The 15924-nt window shown below is 40.3% G+C and overlaps 1 protein-coding gene across 1 annotated transcript; it reads right to left on the minus strand.

Annotated features, from left to right (window-relative positions):
• Positions 1-925: 925 nt before the first annotated feature.
• LOC306746669 (catechol O-methyltransferase domain-containing protein 1-like) lies at positions 926-14455 on the minus strand (the record flags this gene model as incomplete). The annotated part of the gene is made up of 7 exons (XM_079229619.1): positions 14366-14455; positions 2930-3048; positions 2177-2282; positions 1830-1948; positions 1399-1453; positions 1177-1310; positions 926-1078 (listed from the first exon to the last, which is right to left on the minus strand). The coding sequence occupies exons 1-7, from the start codon at positions 14427-14429 to the stop codon at positions 926-928; spliced, it is 750 nt and encodes a 249-aa protein (XP_079085745.1). The 5' UTR covers positions 14430-14455.
• Positions 14456-15924: the final 1469 nt, after the last annotated feature.

Consider the following 15924-nt stretch of genomic DNA (forward strand, 5'->3'; position numbering starts at 1 on the left):
GTACCTATAAGTAATGCATTATCAGATGCTCAACCTTCTGATTTATACTTTCAACAAAGTCTACTCTGTAATATTACTTTTAAGTAAAGGATCTGAGTCCTTGCCATTTAAGTTATGTCACAGTCCGTGTAATGTTAATCACATTGCATGTTCTATGAAAGCATACAATTACATTTTCATTTTCTCCCAGTTGCTATTTTGCTGTTGAATCAAATAAAAACTCCACATTTTACACCTCAGGCTTTTGTAGACTCAAATAATGCCATCCTTGTTTGTGCTCTGCAGCCATCTTTACTTGTTTTTAAAAGAAAGGGAGTCCTGCCTGCACCAATGCTTTACCTTTGAGCTGCATTTAACACTTTCTTCTATTCCTAGTAATAGAAGAAAGTGTCATGTATATACAAATTGCAATGTAAGACACTTGATAGTGAAGCAACATACACAAATACAGGTTTGTAAGTGCATCTCACTATAAAGAGCTTAACCATAGCTTCTTTATAATATTTATTTTGGCTTTGTATAATTCTATTTTGATGTGTGAGCTGTGGTCACAATGCAATATAAGTAGAGCCGTTTATATCAGCCCAGTGATGTTTCATGTTCTGTTACAAAGAAATCCACTTTTTTTTTATGTTTTTCAGATTTTGAGCTGTAGCAATATGGCATATATTGATTTTGGAATTATGTCATTTTGATGAAACTGTAGATATGTGTTATTTATAGCTCTTTTATGATTGCTGTCCTGGTAAAGACATTAAACACAGATCAAGTTGTCATGTTTTATATGCTGTAGAAAAGACATTTAGAAGATAATTGTTGTAACCAGATAAAGAATACAGAAAGCAATGTACTCCTCATTTGTATTTAATATCAAAGCTAAAGCATATAAATGATAAGACAAATGTTTAACTTTTTAACTAGTGATTTAGCGTTTAATGACAATGGACAGCCCGTCCCCCACAGTGAGCATGCTTAGATGGATCCTCTGGTCGTTGTGTAGTTTCTTATTGAGAGCATCCAGGGCCTGGGAGGTGAGGTCATTGGGCGCAGGATTCACAACCTTTCCGCTCCACAGCACCTTTTCAAATAGAGCAACAACAGGGCCATTTTATTCTGTTCAGTCCACTTATACTGTCCACACAACGTGACAGTTCCTGAAGTCTGAAGTGAACTTACATTGTCAATCGCAATGATGCCCCCTGTTCGTATGAGCTCAAGGGACTTCTCGTAGTATCTGTCATAGTTTAACTTATCAGCATCGATGAACACAAAGTCATATGTTCCAGCTTCCCCGGCTGCTATCAGTTCATCTGACGAAACGGAGATGAAAATCAAAATGCAAAAATTACTCAATTTTGATCAGAACTTCTGACTCATGGGATTAATAAAAGCACTTACTCAGTGTCTTCATGGCTATTTGATAGCGTACATCTATCTTATGTTCAACTCCAGCCTAGAGAAAAGGTTGAGAGGTGAGCAGGATCTTCATTTGCCTTTTTAAAGAGACTGTTAGGGAAGGCTAAAACAGGAATTGATTTTGCATCTCAATTTGAAACAGTTCCCTGAGCCGACACTTTTGTTAACTCTCCAGCCGGCAGCACTTTGTGAAGTCTTACTGACGGAAGGATGAACAGCGTGCTGTCTGCTGCGCAATCTTTCTCTGACCGAAGCAAAAATATATCTTACTAAACTAGCACAATGCCAAATTCCAATGTTACACAAATGCCAAGTTGTGTAATGGCACATGTACTGAGTTAAGATTACATGAACAAATCCTACTTTTTACAGTATCTTCTTTTATCTTGTCGACAACTAAGACATTTTCTCACCTCTTTAAAAAACGGTGTGGCAATGCCCACATAGGTGCCTTCTATTTCACAGGCCACCACTCTTCCATTCTCTGACATGGCCAAAGCCATGCTCAGTGCATTGTATCCTGTGTACATCCCTGCAGAAAAAAACATAATGTTAACTGAAACACACAATAATTATATATTTTTTTCAGTCCTTTAAAGATATGTAAAAGATTTTAGATTTTGGCTTTTAGAGTAAAACCACATTGTGTTATAAAGTAAGCAGTATTTTATTTTTAACTATATGTATTCTGCTGGGGTTTAAGTTCACAATATCATGGCACTCTTTGCCTAGTCTTCTGTTTGATCTCACATAATCTCACCGATTTCAAGAGCTTTAGTTGCATTTATCAGTCTAATGAGATTGGCCATAAACTGGGCTTGTTCACTGGCAACCATCATGATATTCCATGGGTCTTCAAGAGTTCTCTGAAATGACAATATCAAAAGAATTCACACATTGTGAATGACATATTGTCTGATTGAATTAATACAAAACAAGTCTTGGTACTCGGCATTAGCTGTGTAATAGTTTAAAATGTATTGTTTTATAGAAAATAAAAATAATAAAATTAAATAGGACACACAATAGAACAAAAACATATGCAATTCTAAGCAAGTGTGTCTTCAGCTACATTTAAAAAGCACCCAATTCGAAAGTTTGATCCAAAGTTTAGAAGCTATAACTTCAAAGCCACAATCATCTTTAGTTTTTAGCCTGGAGCTCCAGATGACCAACCGGTCGGTCTTCATCTGACCTAAATAAGCTGCTGGTGGCTCTTCAGCATGTTGATACATGTTGGCGGGCGCCTGCCCATGCTAAGCTAAAGATGTTCAAAAAGAATCCTGCCCTGAATTTCATAGGGAACAAATATAATGCCAACTTAAATATAACAAGGGAGCTTGACCCAGAGGCCCAAGCATCATCATACTGAAACACGTGTAAACCATACAGGAGCGTCTCACTAAAACAAGTAATAATACACTTACAATAAAAGTTATGAAATTAGTGTTTGATTAATCATGTCCATCTCAGCATGAGACACGAGTGTATGAGGACTTGTTGCTTCTCTTACCTGTCTGAGTTTGGTGAGAACAGGGTTCTCCCTCAGAGAGTTGTTAACAACGTACTGCAGCACAGGATCGTCCTTCCCTCCGCTGTGGCTCTTCCCGATGAAGGCAGACTTTCCCACACCTGACCGACGACAAACAGAACAGCAACTACCACTCTACTTCCAATTCAAGAAATTTCTGTCACCTGCCAGATTATACCAAACCATCATATTATACCTGTTAGTGCAACTGCAAGTCCAATGCAACACATCACTTTGATACCTGCCATTGCTTTTGTGCTCTGGCGTTTGTGAAAGAAAGGTTGAACAGCTTTAGAGTAAATCCACTGACTCTCTCAGTGTCAGTCCTGTTTGTACAGTGATGTATGTTTGTTTTGCTTAACCTTTGAGCGGGGATTTTCAGGTACATTGCAAAAGTGGAAAGTTTCTGTAAGATAGATGACAATATGTTTATACAAAAAAGTTAGTTATATATGTATGACTTAAAAATATACAAGATTAAATCTCTACAAAGGTCTCCTTTTATAAAAAGGTACCAACAATGACCCTTTAGTATTTAGCCGAGTTTGTTCTTTTTATATCCTGAAGCTGTGAAACTCAAAATACTGCAGACCAATCAGTTGGTTTTGTAAGCATACTTTGGACTGTTTTATCAGTGTGTGTTGTTCTAACTGTCTGCCTGAATGTCCCTGCAATTAGTTGTTATCAGCTGAAGGAATCAAGGCTCTCTTTCAGTGTCCATAAAAGCTTTAGAGTATCCAAACAGCTCTAACTGTAACGTGTTTAGGGTCCAGTCAGAACAATGCCACATTTATATTCAACACTTTACCGTCCATTGCTGAGGTTATGCCACTTAAAATGTGTATCACTGTCGAACAATACTGCCACTTAGTGGTGGAATGGGTTATTCCCTTATTTTCTGGTCCAGTACTCTATGTCAGTGGTTCTCTACCTTTTTTCAGCGATGTAGCCCCTGTGAAATAGTAATCATAATTGTAGTGAAATGTAATACACATTGCTGTGCCTTCAGTGTCTGATTTAATATAGAATATATACAATTCAGTTTTTATGAATTTACTCTTATATTGTATTGAATATTTATGAAATTACTATTTTTAAAGGATTTTTGTATGAATGCTAATTCTAAATATATATATATATATATATATATATATATATATATATATATATATATATATATATATATATTTAAAATGAGCATTTAATCTCACGTACCCCCTGGAGTGCCTTCACGTACCCCCATTTGAGAACCAGTGCTCTAGAACAGTGGTCTCAAATGGGGGTATGTGTATATATTTATATATATATTTAAAATGAGCATCCATTAAAAAATCATTTAAACATAGTTATTTCATAAATATTAGTGTAAGTTCATAAACTGAATTGTATATATTCTATATTAAGTCACACACTGATGGCACAGCGCTGTGTATTACATCTTTTTTCAACCAAAAATGCTTCGTGCTGGTCAGGGGGTACTCGGCTGAGACAAATATTTTACATCACTGAAAAAAGGTTGAGAACCAGTGCTCTAGGACAGTGGTTCTCAAATGGGGCTACGTGAAGGCCCTCCAGGAGGACGTGATATTTTCTTTAAATATTTAAAATGAGCATCCATTAAAAAATCCTTTGAATATTCAATACAATAGTGTAAGTTCATCAACTGAATTGTATATATTCTATATTAAATCAGACACTGATGGCACAGCGCTGTGTATTACATACGCATAAACAAATGCTTTGCACTGGTCAGGGGTCCTCGGCTGAAAAACTGGTTGAGAACCACTGTTCAATGATTAGAGTGAATTTACGGTAGTTTTGTCCAGCATTTTTCTGAACTCCAACTGTAATTAAACATGCTTGCACAAAGACCTCCTTACTCTGAAAGATTGTGGCGTTCAACAGCAAAGCATAGCGAAATATAAAGAATGCAATCTGTTTTAACAGCTCATATGATCCCTGTGCTCCCAGATATTACAGTTTTTGTTTGTGCAAAGAGAAACGTGTTATTTCTAAACAAGCTAACAGTGTTTGATTTCAATTTAAATCAGATTTCTTTTAGTTTAGGGTGATTTAAATTGTAGAAATGTATTCTCATTATCTACCCAATATCTTCCTCATCACCATTATGTTTTGGTACGACCATGTACCATGTCATTTGATAGTGCTTTCTTTATTTGAACTGTTAATTGAAAATATATTATTGTTAAAATGCAAAAGCAGCCATAAAGGGAGATGATGGATGGTAGCATGACATGGCTAACGTTAGCTACGGTTAGCAGGCTTTAGATATGTGTTGCCGTGGAACTGACGTCCATTAATTAGCTGACTTGATGAGTCCCTGCTTGTGATTACTGTTAGATACATTCATGGTACCTTTTATGGTGCCAGCTATGCTTTCATAGACACTGCTTATGTTTGATATATATATAGAAACTGGACACACAGCTGCAGAGGGCGAGAGGTCAATTGGTACTTTATCCTGTCAAATTACCAGTAACAGTGGCAATGAAGAGCCAGAAAAGTGAGTGAAGTGGCCATACTGACTTAAAAGCAGAGCTTAGCAACTCAAATATGACTGTTAAGAACGTTTAAGAATGTATTCTTGTTTTTAGATGCTTCACAGGAAGTATGTACCCACTTCCTTCTTCCAAAAATGATCTTTTTTTACTTTCTTTGAGCTTATCTGTAAAGTAAGCAAAGTTTAATGAGCACAATGTTTTGCAGAGCAAGTCTGGTGGATTGTTTTCATGAGCCACACTTTAGATTATGTCGTCTCACAACTTCAAAACGGGAACAGGGAAAGACGGTAGCCAGGAATGTTCAAAAAGGGATTTTGGGGATGTGCGTGGGATGTGAGGTCTCTCCAAGGACACCGAGCTTCCTCTGTCTTTTCCATAATTAAGGAATGCAGAGAAACAAACAAAAACATGCCGCCAACACGAACGCATCAATTAAATTAGCTTTGACATGAACTGTCTTTAAAAAAAAAGAAAAGTAAGTTGTGACTAGAAAGGAAGGGGATCTCTCAGAGTCTGCACACAGCTCTGCTAAGGTCCTCGCGGTGAAAATGAGATGCCATGTTTTCCCACCACCCTTCTCTCTCTCTCTCTCTCTCTCTCTACAGCTGCTTCAGGCCTCTGCTTATGTGACGCTAATTGTTTCTGCTACTTGTGCCAAGTACCTACTCTTCCCCAGCACATTCTACAGACAGGCCCTGGTCCCTCAGCTGCTTTTTGTGTCTGTTTAAGGAATGAAAAAATGTGTGCTGCCATCTGCAGCGAGCACACCACTGTTCCTCCCCCCTGGCCGTGACTGTCAGAGTGCCACAATGATACACATTCACACACTCTCTCAGAGGTAGGAAAAAAGTATGTGGTAGAGAAACAAGAAAACAAAACTGACACATACAACTGCTAATATGAAACAAAATAATTCACGAGGTTCCTGTTTTGATGCATTTAGCGCATGGGAGGAAAGACCCTGTACACCTGAAAAAAAAGGCTTTTAAATTTTGCAAACCATGCAGAGAAGAAATATATATGTAGTAGACTTAAAACCAGGCTCGTCTTAAAACTTATATATGTGCTGGTCTGTATTTTGGTTTCAAGCATTATCTACAAAGACAAAACTCCTGAGATAAGTCCACGCAAATATATCTGAAAGTTTTCAGGCCTTTCAGCACACTTTGAGTTCAGTCAAACTTGCATACCAATTTATTTTGTTGTTTAGTACCCAAACGTGAACAGCAAGTGGCAGTGTTGTTTAGCTAATCCACCGTCTTTTCTATGCACACACAGGCTCGTGGCACAAAGAGAGCCAGGCCTTCACTCCGCTGTCTGGGAAGTAATATCACTTTCCTCTTGTTGAATTGACCTGTGACACCATCACAGAGTACAGAGAGTGGCACATATTGACACGCTTGTAATGCCACATGGCTGTTACATCCTCCGTTTGTTTACGACGGGGAGGCTGCTTGTGATGCACTCTAATACCAGCAGTCAGTTTGGCACCGTCTCAGCAGGCGGATAAGCACGCATGAATATTAAGTGATGCTAATCACAATAGAGAGACCAACGTCAAAACGACTGACAGACATTTCTCGGCATTCAATTGACATCCTCAGATTTGTCCTCCGTTTGACAGCAGCGTCTCCCAACATGACAAGCCTGTTTAAAGCTTCCGGAGGAGGCTCGCACAACGTGCACACGCACCAGCACACACCATTAGAGATGCATTGACACTGATTTTACTCAAACTGGGCCACTGTGTTGCTGTGCTAGACCCGAACGAGTGTTTCTCGACACACACACACACACGCACACATACGCACATGCACGCACGCACACACACGCACACACACGCACACACATGCACAAACACACACACAAAGAGCATCAGTTTATGTAGGCCACTTGGAGAGTTGCAGAATGTAGATGAGGATATAGCAAAAATATTCCCCCAAACTGCTTTTCAATCATGGAAATCTGGATTTATTGCTGCAGTATTCAAATACAATGTATTTTGGAGCATGAATGTTGAGGATAAATCATTCAATTCATTATTATCCTCTCTTTGTGTATTCAAGCCGTACAGAACAAAACAGAGGATCTGCAAAAAACTGAAATGAATGGCAGGTGTGGTTGTTTGACTTTCAAATCACCTAGGCATCTTTTCTATTAACCTGGCGTGTAAATAAATACATAATTCAATTTCCGTGGAGTCACACAATAAGTTGACAGTCCTCAAAAAGATCAAACAGGATGCTTCAGGGCACGTGAGCCACAGTGAAAAAATCTTGGCTATATGAAAGGTGTTGACACCGTGAGCAAGCCACAAGAAGAGACAAATGTCATATCCTCAGAAACAATTACTGGGTGAACCACTGGTTCTTAAGCCAGCAGGTCTGCCAGCTATATCATTGTGTACACATAGAGCTGCTCCCAGAACAGCTCCCAGTGGTTGTCAGTCAGTTTCACAGGAAAAATGCTTCGCCTTTGTAGCAGCACTGAATACTTAAATATTGAACTGCCCTCTTCCCCTTTAACAATGTACTTTCTCCAGTGTTTTGTGTGCAAAAGTCAAATTTTTTATTTTCTCATCTTCTCCACAAAGACAAACTCAATCTCTGCCTCAGTTCGTGTCCAGAGTCACTTCATCTTCCCTTCCTATTAGTCTCACTCTCATCGGACTGCCGTGTCCCATTGTGATCGCACTTGAGGCGCTAATGATAATGTTATAACCCAGACCAATTTGCCATGGCAATCAGACTCGCTTAATTGAGTTGATTAGAAGCCCCTCTGTCTGAGATGACCCCTCCGGACTTGGAAAAAAGGAACAGAGAGTGAGATGGAGGATGCGGTTGCAGGGATGGCCGGTTTCTTCAGGCATCCCATCATTGTGCAGAAGACACATGGGATATGACTGTTTGGAGGCATGAGCAGACATATGTGTGTGTGTGTGTGTGTGTGTGTTTGTGCGTGTGTGTGTATGTGTGTGTGTGTGTGTGTGTGTGTGTTTGTGCGTGTGTGTGTAAGAGAGAGACAATTCTTTATGTGTGGAGTGTTGGGAGATGGCGTGTTGGGAGAACAGGCCTTCAGGGGAGTGTAAAGGAGGAGAGGGGTGGGACAGTGGCGCTGAAGAATGAGTGGGGGTCTTGGGCTTCGGAATCACAACACTGCCTCTGTAATAGACCCAGACACAGACCACATCTGAAGTTAATCCAATCAGGGAGAAGCATGGCGCTCCCATCCGCTCAAGACACACAAACATAAGGTCAAGAGCAGCTTGTATTAGCGCAATGATGTCAGGGAGAAGTGGTGTAGTTAATTGACTTTCAGCATGTTTAAAAGGCTAAGAGAGATGGAGAGACGGCGGAAAGCAGAGGGTTTGCAGCAGGTCCAAGAAAGACAGATGTAAAATGAAGGCCACATGAGTCACTGCTTTATTAGCTGCTTGAAATCAACCTTTCAGAGTCATTTTGATCATTTTACTGTTTGGCTTTGGCAGGTTATTTAGAGCAGTTGGTTACTCTTTTGCATGTGACCCCTTAATGCAAAGCGATGCCGTCTACTTCCAAGCCTTCATGACTAGTGCTGTGTATCAAATCTCAATAATATTGCTACTGAAGAGTTTTGTCTGTCTACTTAGATTTTTTTGTTTTGTAAGTACCCAAAGCTTTAAATGTCCAGCACATGTGTTATATTTTTTACTTATTCTTCGGTAACATAGTTCTAGATCTAAATAAAAAAGTTTAGTATTTAAATAAAGTTATTGTATAGCTGCTTGTAAACATTTGACCTTTGAGGAGTGTGGCTCCTTTTGTTCAATGAAACATAGTTTTGTATTCCTCAAAGTGTAGATCAAGTTTGGTATTAGTACCAAAACGTAGGTATTGTATTGGAACTTACTCATCAAAAGAAAGTCAAATATTAGAATTTAAAAAAAGTGGAGAATTTTGTGAAGGAGAATTATTTTTCTTGCCCATCCTGACAGTCACCTTGTGATGTGTGTGCTAGTGGAAGTTGGTAACCGCTGATTTAGAGAAATGACAATACAGAGAGACAGGAAACAGTTTTGTATAATGGTCGCCGTATTTTCTTTATTTGATTAAGAAATGAACATAATAATTCAGCATTTCCAGAGAGCTACAATTATCCATCTCTCCAATGTCATTTTGCTGAGGGTGCTTTGGTTCATTCAGTTCTGCATAATCCTCATACATGCCTCATGACATATTGCTTTAGCCAAACACCAAAGGTACATAAACAGAGTTACCCATCTAAATGTGGAAATGAGTATAACAATGGTGGACAACCATAGCAGGGCTTCACTGAGAATTTTACTGTTTCATTTACAGTAAAACGAGACACACTAATAAGGGACACAGAGCACAGTGCCATAATATCTGGGGATGGAAAGCAAATGTGCTTTTGAGAGCAAAGTATACTGGTCCCTTTCATAGGCGACTTGGTTCCGCCCATGATCGAATGCAACATTCTAAAAGGACTATTTACTCTTTTCATTTCCTCTTGTGTATTACAGACGAAGGAGCGTGTGGCTCGCTGTATGAAAACAGGGCCGGGCCTAATGTTGCATGAAGACCATGGTGAATTCATATTGATGGGAAAGCAGCCTCTGAAGCCCAGCAGCCATGATTTTTTCATAAGCCACCGGGAACAAGAAGTCAGTCAGCTGACAGGTGCTAACGCCGCCAATTGTGCCGTGGATAAGAGATGGGACACGGAGAAAAGAGGGAGAAAGAGAGAGAGAGAGAGAGAGAGAGAGAGAGAGAGAGAGAGAAAGCGAAGGCAACAACTGGCTCCTCTTTTCTAAGCACTTCTCTGTGTGTGTGTGTGTGTGTGTGTGTGTGTGTGTGTGTGTGTGTGTGTGTGTGTGTGTGTGTGTGTGTGTGTGTGTGTGTGTGTGTGTGTGTGTGTGCTGCAATGTGTGTGCTCCCTGCACTCGGTTCCCTTCTATAGCTAGAGAGGATTTTACGGAGGAGACTGTGTAAACACCAGAATGCATGTCAAATATGATGAGTCTTGATAGCTGTAAAACATACCCAAGGACTGCTCCTCACTTATTATCTACAACCAGAGCCCCGGAGCTATGTCTGCATCCTTCTGCCTTGCCTCCACGCATGTCGCGCCACAAGTCCCTCTCTGGAAAGCATTGATTATTTTGGCATGAGCCAGGGAGAAAGAGAGGTGTGATTTCTTTTGTGTTTCCTCACGGAAAAAAAATCAGCAAAAATAAATATTTTTGTGAGCATGGTACAGCCACAAGAAAAATATGAGCACATTGGGGAAGAAATAAAGATGATGGATTTGCTAGCTGACGTGTGCGTATGCTCGTGTGTGTGTGTGTGTGTGTGTGTGTGTGTGTGTGTGTGTGTGTGTATGTGTGTGTTACGGCTCTGCAGAGTTTTTGGCTGCTACAATTGGTGCATTGTTGTTGTTCATGTGCATGTCGTTTTCTGAATTGTACATGGACAATAGAATTATTTGTATGTAATTGTGCGTATCTGTTTGTGTGTCTTTTTGTGTGTGTGTGTGTGTGTGTGTGTGTGTGTGTGTGTGTGTGTATTTGTGTGTGTATGAAAGAAGCAGAACGAGCGTGTGCTGGAGAAAGCGACCGAAGCTGCAGGCAGTGTGAGGCTCCAGGGATCCACTTGAAATTGCAGGCAGAGGGACTGATAAGGCAGCGAACCATTCATCAGGCCAAATGAAGGCAGTAAAGTTGACTGGAGGAACCCAGGCATTGCCCCGGGATGGCAGTCGGCCTCTCAGTGGAGACCTGTGACTAACACATGCGAGCAGGCATGCATGCACATTACATACACACACAAATAGCTAAAGAATGGGGAAAGACGGCAGGATGAATGGACTGGGAGGAGGTGTTGTGTTCAGGAGAGGAGTGGGATGGAAGTAAATCGGACCTCCAGGAGCAGAGGCCCCATCTCCTCAGAGCTATACACCCAGCGTCTGAGGCTTCTGTCTGGGTATACGCGTGGCCCGCTCCACTCAGAAAACATCCATCAGACAGATATTACTGTAATCCAGAGGTGATACATTAGCTTGGGTGCCAGGGGGACAGTGTGTGCTGGTGATGGATACCTCTAGAGCTCCCTGCTGTTGTCACAGGGGCGTCTCAGAGAGGGAACCGCTGCAGCTCAGCTCAGCCGGGCGAACACTTTCCTGCTTTATGTCACTGTTTGAATTTATTCCAAAGTAATGCTCTTTGTATTTTATTCTTAATCACACTACCCAGAGGATGGAGACATATTTCCACCAAAGAAAGTGCCACGAAGTTGCACACTTATGAAAGCAATACATTACTTAAGCACTTAGGCCAGCCAAAGAGGAGCGATGAAGCTACTTTAGAGTGTTGCTGGTGTGTTTATAAGACTATATTAGTGTCTCACTGGTGCTTTGATAGAGCTTGTACCATCAATTTGCACAAAGACTCTATCTTTGCTTACATAAATCCTGCCTCGGGGTTATTATGAATCAGATTTATTTGCTCCGCTTATGTTTATTATTGTGTTTTATGGTTTATATTCTGTGTTAAACGCCATCAATAGGACTGCAGAGCATGTGCGTCTCATCCTGCAAGGGATGAAAATGGTTTATGGAGCTGTGAGTGCCAATAAACAGGCAGCCACAGCCTTTCGGATGCACATCTTTAATGTTTTATGCATGATGAACTCAATAGTTTAGCACAGGTTCAAGGCCAAATGGTAAGCGCTGACAGGACTTCCCGAAGGCAGCTACACACTACAGGCACAGGACGGAGATTGAGCCGGGTGCTTGAGTGTGGATCCTGCCATATGGACAAAGTGAAGCAACCCACAAAGGAGAGGCCCACAACGCCTCCACCTTCTGTGTCCATTTGTGATCCGGTCATCTGGACACCGTCACCCACACTGTCTTCTTGGGGCAATAAAGAGGTGTAGTGTGAGAACTGTCTCAAACAAGATGAAAAGGAGACAGTCCAAGGACAGCCAGATAGATTGATGTTTTCACTAAAGCAGCGTATAAGTCACATGCTCTCTTCAAAATGTTCTGTCGCGGTCAACAAATAGGGAAATAAAGGCAACCAGTGTGGGACTTTCTTTTAATGGATCCCTGATCAATCGTTCACGATATCGACCATTTGAAATAAGCGACTGTGCTGCTTTCTATTGAAATGCTTCCCCTGCTGGATCCATAGCTCACTGGTCAAATGTGTACTGTAGCATAATGTATCACAAATTGACCAAAGGAAAGCAAACAAAGTAGATCAGTAGAACCATTGTTTGTTCTAACAGTCTCGTTTTATTGCTTCGTGTTTCCTCCACCAATCTCACAATAACCCGTGTCCACATGGTACTGATAACGTTTAATGTTGAAGTAAAATTATATGTAATATATGAAAAGAAGTAATAATATTGATTAATGCTTTGTTTTTGTTTTGTTAAGCCCGCCACCTCGCTTTGGATGAAATGTGTTTAACTATAATTACTTTTAATACATTGTATAACTTCATTAGAAGTTCATTCACATTTCTTAAACTATTTGATTAACTATTATGAACACATGTTTGTAATGGAAGCATCGTTTTTACATTTATACATTTATAACAGACATAATGGCTGATTATTTAGGGATCATATAGAACCCCATGTCTCTTAGATAATGAGAAACTTACTAATAACTCATCAAGATTAATCAACGAGCTAAAAGGACAAAACAGCAGGACGAGAATAGCATCAATCAAAGGCAAAATACGTTGTATTGCTCTACAAAGCAATAATACTTAATAAAAGTGTTTTCCACCATCAATAATGCCATTAGTTACCATACTTAATTATAAAAACACTGCACCATGGAACCAAAAGCACTAAAATAAACAAAATAAACAAAATAAAAAATAACGATTCTTAGAATCTCAGTCAACATCTCTTTCCAAACATTTACCCAACAATCACATGCCTTGCACTAACGGGACCAACATACAACTTCAACATATTTATTGCTTCAAGGCCAGGTGAGAACGATCGGCTCCATCATGATTCACAGACCCAGATTTCACAAAGTTTATGTGCCAGGTGTAAATGAGAGAATGTGTGGATATCCTCGTGTTTCCACCCGCCTGTCTCTGCTGTGAGTGAGTCTTTGATAGCTGTTACACTGTGAGACAGACAGGCCTGTGCCGAGACGATGGCATCAAAAAGCCGACGATTGACAGCTACTGACAGCCATCTTCCTCCTAAACACACTTCAGGTCCCCGGCGCTCCCTCTCTCTCCCCCCCTCTCTCTGTCTTTTTTCTCTCTGTCGGGGGAAATTGAGGAGACTCAGAGATAAAGAGAGGGATGTCGTAAACTGGCACCTGTCATCATGTTTTGTTTTGGTCAGGGCACAGAGAACATTCTTAAAGTTTTAAAAGACATTTTGAAGGATTTAGTACTTTCACAGCTACAATTTGAATCTCCAGGTGATGCACGCAGTCCCTCACATAGTTTTTGTGGGCATACGCCTAAGCATATGGTGATGGTTAAACAGATAAGTATGTGTGCAGAATTCTTTTGAGCTCAAAGGCAGACAATTTTCCATGTGAGCAATAAAACACTAATTCATTTTTAACATGAATTTGGCTAAATATCCTATGACAAAGTATTTACTGGAGATATTTAGCCCTCTTAGTTTTGTTTTCCAATACATGTCACCTCAATGTGAAAGGCTGTCACCGAGATGCCTGACAAGAAACACAAAGAAAGTGAGATCTTTGGCAGATATACACGTGCGTGCACACACCACTCACACACATAAAACATGCATTTGTGTGAGCATGCGTACACGAACGCACATTCAGATTCACACACATTTGCATTACGCACTCATGCAAACACACAGATACACATGCACGCACGCACCTGGATTTCTCAGATTGTTCCTGTGTTTCATCAGCTTCAGTCGGAGCCTGTGTTTCTTCGCCATATCCAACCTGTGGAGCCATTATCTCCTGACACGCTTATCCTCCTCTAAATGATTTTGCTTCATCTTCTGCAAGTCACCTAATCAAAGTTGAAAGCTTAATGCCATTCAGACATCCCACTGCTTTCAACCGCATTCACTGTCATTATGAAAATGATTGGAGGCAGCTGAGAACTTAGATGTTCTTTCACATCATGACGGAGTGTCTCTTAATGTGTCTTGTGATCTTTACCGTTGCTGCCTTTGACTGAAGGCCTCAGCTGGGGACTCGGCTAATCACGTTACACATCTTACACATTACATTTGGTTTCTATATCTGGTCTGTGTCTCGCTTATTCACCCCGCTCTCCATCTCACTAGCCGACGTGTTGCTCATCGAGATCATTAGTAAATGTTGAAAAGAGCACGGACAGAAGGGAAGTATAAAGTTTCACTCAACTTGAAGCCAGTGGTCTTTTTGTGTAATGACAGAACATTGGCTCCAAGGAGTCTAATAAGGCGGGAATTGTCAGGTTCCTCAGAGGAGGAGGGGGAGGACTTGGGCTAAACATCTTTCTACGCTGGAAACCCGGCATGGATGTTCACAAATGTTTCTGTATTGTTATGTGTCAGCTCTGCAAAAACAAAAACACACTAGCTAAAAAGAAGAAAAAAAAGACTTTCCCTGTTTCTAGAGTGTTCCATAAATAAAATGATATTATACTGAAGCAAGTAATCTCAATATAAACTCAGTGTGACACCTAATTAGTTTTTGAGGTCGACATTTTTTTGTTGGGTAGAGGTGTTGACGTTCCTCAGCACAGCTCTGTGAGTTTGTCTTTGGGTTGTCACTGCCGTGGTAACTTCTGCAACGGGGAAATTTATTTAGAGACTTTTTATTGAAAGAACCTATCACTAGCTGTATTTTCCAGAGTTATCTTCCAGATGTGCCATCGTGAGGACGGGATGACATCTCCATCTCACCCCTAATCCGCAGCCGTCTGCTGTGTGTATTTGCTTAGGTTTTATGTGTTTACAGAGAATGTAATTACCTCTTTTAGACATGCAGCTGTTAGAAAAACAGATTTTATGGATCATGGCCATTGCCAAAAAATGTAAGCTCCCTGGGCTTAATTTGTCAATTATTAAATCATAATTACATTTCCTTTAAAGCTATTAGCAACATGGGGTTTGGCAATCATTTTGTGTTGGGCCACTAACTTTTTTATGGCCTTTTCACAAAGAAAAATCATTTAAACCTCAGTGATGTGTCTGGAATCTTTCCCCTAATTTAGCTAACAAAGTGCAGAAATGATTCATGGCAGATGAGGGCATACTTCATAATTAGATTACAGCTTGATGGACTAGAATGTATTAATTATGAAGACACATACACAGAGCTTTTAATGCAATTTTTCTCTACACTTCCTCTTTGCCCTCCGACCTCATTGGCACATTGCTCACTCATCTGTAGTCAGCTGCTGGGTCGAGTTACCAAGTTGTGGTAACACATTGTTAC

This window comes from Taurulus bubalis (assembly GCF_910589615.1).
Source record: "Taurulus bubalis genome assembly, chromosome: 14".
Lineage (NCBI taxonomy): Eukaryota > Metazoa > Chordata > Actinopteri > Perciformes > Cottidae > Taurulus > Taurulus bubalis.